Source organism: Lactuca serriola, chromosome 4, assembly GCF_051521515.1.
Source record: "Lactuca serriola cultivar US96UC23 chromosome 4, Lser_US96UC23_V15, whole genome shotgun sequence".
Taxonomy (NCBI): domain Eukaryota; kingdom Viridiplantae; phylum Streptophyta; class Magnoliopsida; order Asterales; family Asteraceae; genus Lactuca; species Lactuca serriola.
In genome coordinates this window covers 155,168,543-155,175,309 of record NC_136411.1, presented here as the reverse complement: position 1 = coordinate 155,175,309, position 6,767 = coordinate 155,168,543, and the positions used below count along the sequence as shown (strand labels likewise).

At 37.1% G+C, this 6,767-nt stretch overlaps 1 protein-coding gene across 1 annotated transcript; it reads left to right on the top strand.

The window, feature by feature from the left end:
* Positions 1-2,790: 2,790 nt before the first annotated feature.
* On the top strand, positions 2,791-5,051 carry LOC145102807 (alpha/beta-Hydrolases superfamily protein). Its single transcript, XM_079040279.1, has 5 exons — positions 2,791-3,244; positions 3,367-3,581; positions 3,691-3,724; positions 3,815-4,488; positions 4,588-5,051. Exons 1-5 carry the CDS (start codon positions 2,896-2,898, stop codon positions 4,843-4,845), a joined length of 1,530 nt encoding a protein of 509 aa, XP_078896405.1. The 5' UTR covers positions 2,791-2,895; the 3' UTR covers positions 4,846-5,051.
* Positions 5,052-6,767: the final 1,716 nt, after the last annotated feature.

Below are 6,767 nucleotides of genomic sequence, written 5' to 3'. Positions count from 1 at the left end.
TCCCCTACAAGAGATTGTTGTGATGTGCGACAATTGGATACCATCTTTGAAATACTAAAAAACTAAATAACTGAGAGTATCTAATATGAAACATCACGAGAACACTGGACAATTATACATGAAAGTATGAGAGATTTAAGAAGAGAACTAAATAACAAATTATAGAGATTGCAACAATATTCAATATTGCGATACTAGAGAGCGTTTTGAGTGGTGTGATGAAATTAACACAATTAACAACATACGAGACGAAAAAACCATTTTAGGCACAAATATGTCATAAATGCCTATATGGTTCATATATAAACAAAGGGAAGTGATTGTACATAACGATTTTTTTCTATACTCAACAATTTATGTTTTATGGATTTAATATTTTAATACATAAATTGTTGTGTATGAAAAAAAAATTATTGTGTACAAATAAGTTGAATAACCAAATTGAAAATCCATTATAATAAGCTAGTTTACAAAGTAGTTTGAATCGGTTCCTATTAACAAATTGAAATTCCATTATAATCAGCTAGTTTACAAAGTAGTTTTTCAAACCGCTTTCTAAGAACCGATCTCAATATGGTTCAACACCTATAATACCGCACCAGTAATGTCTGGTCGAATTGGGTCAAACTTGAGATTTGTAAAAAACCAGTTTTCATTCAAACCAATTCCGGATTCACTTTATTTGTTAAACTCCATGCTTATCAAAGATGGAATAACTAACCCGTTTAGATGTTTGATTGTATCATATGACAACAGGAAACAACTTGGATTTTTTTTATGATCTAAAAATATAATTTGAATATTTGATAATTAATGAAGTTCGACGATAAGGCTATCAGGAGTGGTAGGGGAAAAGACGCGTGGGAGCTGACGTGTCAGCCCCCTTCATGCGTGAACACCGCCCCACCTTCTGGTGGGTGTCTTATTCCGTGGAGCTGAAAACGGGTGAAGACGATGGATTTGATTGGGTGTTTATTTTTTACTGTTGCTTTATTGACCGTTTGTAAAAAATAAATAAATAAATTAATTAATTACTAACAATTCTCTATATATATCAACATATATTTTACCTTTCAAACACACACCAAACTTTGAACACAAACATATATACTCCCATTCAAAAAATACACTTTCCTCCATGGATCCAAACCAAAATAACCCACCCACCCCAAACACCCCAAATACTCCAAATGATCCATTAGCAAACATTGACTATATGCAATTGTTATCATCCCCCGTTCAACAACAACCTTTATTTACCAATCTTTCATACCACCCACACTACTACCAACACCAACCACAACCACAATTTGTTCAAACCCAATTTCAACCCTTTCAACAACAACCTTCTCCGCGATTTCAGCCCTAAACTTTCCAACAGCCACAACCAAGTTCACAACCATCTCAAGTTCCATTATCGCAATCTCAACCCGTAAACCTCGACGATGAAGACGACGACGAACGGGTTCAAGAAACACAACCAAGTCGTAGAAGGCAAAAAAATCCAAAGATTCAACAAAGAAGAAAAACACCCAATGGATCGAGGAGGAGGAGGCGACTTTAGCTAAATCTTGGATTGCCATATCACAAGACGGGGATGTCGCCAACGCGCAATCGGGACAAAGCTTTTGGAATCGTATTTTAGACCACTTCCACGCGTTATTGGGAAGGCAAACGAGCCGGACATATGATTCAGTCAATGCTAAATGGCGCGATCTTAGAGCAACGTGTACCAAATTTAACGGCATATTTGACAATTTAAAAAATATGCATCGAAGTGATAGCAACGATTTCAACATTTTGTTAACGGCGTTGCACCAATACAAAATTACCAACAATGGTAAACCTTTTGGTAACCAAAAAGCGTGGAAAGTTTGTTGCAATGGCCCAAAATGGGTCCTTTATCCGGAAACGACGCATTCGGGATCTACCACTGGTTCCAACAAAAGGACGAGAACGTCCGAGTCGGAGATCGGTGCTAACCTCGACCTCAATGATGAGTTCGACGCCACCGAGGGGGAGGGTCCATCGGACGTCCATCTTCGTCGACCACCGGGTAGGGACAAAGCGAGAAAGGGGGCTTCGTCTAGCGGGAAATCAACCAACGAGGACGTATTAGCGGAGAAAATCGAAAAAACTCTACATTTTTTAGAAAAAAAAACTCCATTCAACTGAGGAGCAACGCCGGCGACAATTGGCACTCACCAATCTTCAAATCGTAAACACAGTGCCGCAACCCAATCTCGACCCGAAAAATTTAAGGGTCTTTATGAAAATTCAACAAGAAGTTCTCGACCAATATCACAACTAGATTTGATGTTTTTTAATAATTTAGGTTTAATTTTCTAAGTATGGATTATGTTTTTTTAGTATTTTAGTTTTAATTTTCTATGTTTTAAATTATGTAACGTGGTTTTAATTAATATAAAATATGTTATTTATTTAATATTTTATTTATATAACAAAATGGTAAAAAAATAAAAAAATAATATAAAAGTGAATGTTGTTAGTGGTTACCATTTCCATAATGGAGTGGGTTGGTGGTGAAGGTGACGTGACGCAGAGGTGGCGCCACTTTTTCGGTGAGTTTGTAGTGACCACCCCATATAGCCTAAAGAAAATATTTGGATAATATGGATATATCCGGGTCCATCATGTTATCCGATAAGTAAGTTGGCCCATATGCATACTCTGTTAGTCTGTTACTATGTGGTCCACTAATGACGAAACCAGCCATGGAATCCTGACACATTCTGTTGATTGGGCCGCTTATTTCTTCCATCACCGTCACCACCGCTTGTTCACTTCGACTATCTTGAGTCTTGTTGCTTACTACTCTACAAACTATAAAAAACCAGACCCACATCATTTCCTTCGCAGAGAAGCAAGGCAACAATGGCTACCGAAGATGGCGACAATTTTAGGTACTTGATTGTGCAGCCTGAAAATGGCGGAATTACCGACCTTTACAGATACGGAATCTTGGGCAACAAAGCTAGCGGGGCAAAGTTCTTCGAGACTTCCGACGAACATACCCTCCATGAGGAGCTGTCGGTGGGCGGCGACAGAGGAGGCGGAGAGACGCCGGCCCATAGGTGGGTGATCATAGTATCGATAGTAATGAGGAAGTTGATTAAGTTTTTTGGTAAGCCAATGGAATGGACCGGTTACGTTGTCGACTTCATACTAAACTTGCTGTCCCTCAATGGCGGCATCCTTGGTTTGTTCTTCAATCTTCTACAAGGTAAAGTCAAATTTCCCTTCCCCTTATATCGAATTTTAATTTTTCATGCTTTATATTGCTCGATTTCAATGGCGAGTGGCAATAGTGTTTTCGAAACCTCTGAAATAATAATTGATAAACAGGAAAGATGGTAATTCCAGTGAGAGGATCAGCAACATATATCAGTACAATCGGGCATATTGATGGCCGGATAGACCTTATGGTCGGAAATGATGGAACTCCGGCCATTCAACTAGATGCCGGGAATAGGTCTCTAATGGATCTCTGTATGATGGCTTCCAAATTGGCTTACGAGAATGCTATCGTTATCAAGAACGTGGTGAATCAACATTGGAAGGCATGTTTCCTCTTCCTCTTCCTCTTCCTCATTTTTCCTATTTCCTTCACTCCAGAATCCAAATGCTTACTAGATGCTAAATCGCTAACCATTGTGTCATTCATCACAGATGCACTTTATCGACTTCTACAACTGCTGGAATGGTACGAAATTACATGTATTAAACGTCCTTGAGATTTGAGAAGAACCCTTTTGGAATCCTTTCATGTTGACATTCTTGATATGATTGACAGATTATCAAAAGGAGCGATCCACCCAAGTGTTCATATTCAGTGACAAGCCAAAAGATGCAAACTTGATAGTGATCAGTTTCAGAGGGACAGAGCCATTCGATGCAGACGACTGGATTACTGATTTTGACTACTCTTGGTACGAGATTCCAAAACTAGGAAAAGTCCACATGGGATTCTTGGAAGCCATGGGTTTAGGAAACAGAATAAACACATCTTCCTTCCAACAACTTCTTCAAGCAACAAACACAAAGCTTCAATTAACAAACGAAGGAGAACCCAAGAAGCTTCTTCCTGAAATGGGGGAGTTGAGTGCGTATCTTGCTGTGAGGAGCAAGCTCAAGAGCTTACTGAACGAGCATAAAAATGCAAAGTTTATGGTGACTGGACATAGCCTAGGAGGTGCTCTTGCGATATTGTTCCCTATTGTGCTCGTGTTTCATGAAGAAGACGAGGTTTTACAGAGGATGATAGGTGTACACACATTCGGACAACCAAGAGTCGGAAACAGGGAATTAGGGAAGTATATGGAATCGAAATTACAATACCCAAATCCCAGATATTTTAGGGTTGTTTACTGTAACGACATAGTTCCAAGGTTGCCATATGACAACAAAACCTTCTTGTATAAGCATTTCGGAGTGTGCCTTTACTACGATAGTCTTTTTGTGAAGCAAGTGAGTTCAATTTCGTATTTGAGACACTGAATCTTCTCTTTGTGTAATGGTATATTGTTTTGACTTTTGACTTTTGATTTGGTTTTGTGTTGAATGAAGAAAGTGGAAGAAGAACCAAATAGGAACGACTATGGATTGTGGTACCTGATTCCGGAGCATCTGAATGCTGTGTGGGAATTGGCGAGAGGCATGACGATGGGAATGGCATACGGGCCGGAATACAAGGAGAGTTGGGAAGGGATTGTGATGCGGTTGATTGGTTTGGCAATTCCGGGGCTTTCGGCTCATGGTCCTCCTAATTACGTCAATTCGATAAGACTGGGAACGGAGAAACATATTCAGATGTCGACTTTGTAAAAATGGAGCTGTAGAAGGTTGAAGTAGGAGTTCAAATCAGTGATAGATTGAACAGTTGTTGTAGAAGTATGGAACTGTTCAACCCATTCCCCTCGATCCTTTTTCCTTCTTTAGTTGTTCTTTGTAATAAAACTTGTTTTATGGACTTCGACTTTTCAACCTTTGTAGTTCATTCCATTAATTATTGCATATTTTATTTGTTACTATATGTTATCCTTACCTGTGATTTAGTTTGGTATTTGTATAGGATTAGATTAATTTACTTTTATAATCTTTAGCTTGTTTTTACTTTATCTTTGTATTTGTAGGGCGGACTATAAATAGATCACATAGTCTTCTTTTGTATTTATTAGTGAACTAATTCAATCAATTTTTATAGTTATACGATTACTTTTGTCTTCGTTATGGCGGGCTATAGTTGTATCTAGTGAACTAATTCAATCAATTATTATAGTTAAATATGATCTCTGATATATGTGGTTGTCCCTTGAATCTAATGTCACGAAGAACATTAGTATGTTAGATATTGGTTGTAACTATTTAGGATTCTCCATTAATATTCTATTTGATAATGAATTATTTCACACATGGTGTTTATTTTGAGATTTTTTTCAAATCTTAGTGATTGCATTGGCAATCAATATGCTCTTCATTTGCAAAATAGTTTGTAATGATCAAAGCCTTGGTATCGATGAATGTGTTCAAAGTGCCTATAAGGGTCATTCATACTGAGTATGAAGGCAAATTGTGAAATGTGAATACGTATATACATTATTAGAATAAAGGCTTTAATGACATCCAAACTATGACACATACTGAATTTATGACACGCAAAAGTGCGTGTTCTAAAATAATCATCTATTATACAATTTAAAGATTTACAACATGTATTTTTACGTGTCATAAAAATGTCATCGTTTTATAATTTTTTTTTTTCAATAACGCACGTCCATTCTTATGCACTTAAGTCTAAACATATCGAGACTACTTGTTAGGGCTTTTTTCACTTCATTCCACACAATCAAGAACGAGGCTTCTTTCTTGATTGCAACGTCGGCGAGCTCAGATTCACCTCATCTCACCGGCGACCTAATCAAGCTCACCTAACTTCGTCGACAACTAAGACTCTTCAACCTCACCGTGCCGACGACTGCATCTCGGTTCCATCTCTTCTACTTTACTCCGTATCTACCTTACTTCAATGACAACCTTAAGGTATGTTTTCACTTTGTCGATATAAAGATTCATGAATGCTTCTTTCTTCCTATCCCTATTTCTCTTCAAGAACAAATTCTTGTTTGGGAGGTATTCTTTTTTCATCATTTCTTCATTCTTTGCAAAAGATCCAATCTCAATTTTAGATTTCCTCTTGTTTTAGCAAGAAATCACTATATTTTTCTATTGTGACATGTTTAAATTTCAAAAGGTTGCCAATGTGTTTTAATTATGATATTACAAGCATGTCTATATATATATTTTTTTGCTAGGTTAAAACCTACATAGCTCACCAGTCTTTTTGACGTATGTGTTATTTTTAAATGTTCTATGTACTTAGATATCAAAGTAAAGCTTAGAGTGATGATGCTAGAGAACCTTATAATAGACTTAGTGAAGTCTTCATGTTGTACGATCCCTTATTTTTTACTATGGTTGTTGATGATATTGTTGTAACACCAAACATTTGTAACTCTGATAAATAAATGGAAGGTTTTTGTAAAACCATATGAAACGTCCCAAAATTTCTGAGTAAAAATTTCATTTTAAATAAGTCAAAATCATTCATTCATTATACCAAAAGACGAACATAATAAAAGTATTCTCAAAACATCAGAGTAAAATCATAAATAGTCAATGTGGAAGAAGATTCTAGGGGATGCAGTGCGATCAAGACGGATCCTTCCTTTTGAAACCAGTAGTACCTG

What these genes read in the sequence shown, in the direction of transcription:
- LOC145102807 (XM_079040279.1), top strand. Translation starts at nt 2,896, where the DNA reads ATGGCTACCGAAGATGGCGACAATTTTAGGTACTTGATTGTGCAGCCT. An exon ending in GTTCTTCAATCTTCTACAAG is followed by an intron (nt 3,245 to 3,366) that starts GTAAAGTCAAAT and finishes ATTGATAAACAG; the next exon opens with GAAAGATGGTAATTCCAGTG. An exon ending in ATAGTCTTTTTGTGAAGCAA is followed by an intron (nt 4,489 to 4,587) that starts GTGAGTTCAATT and finishes TGTTGAATGAAG; the next exon opens with AAAGTGGAAGAAGAACCAAA.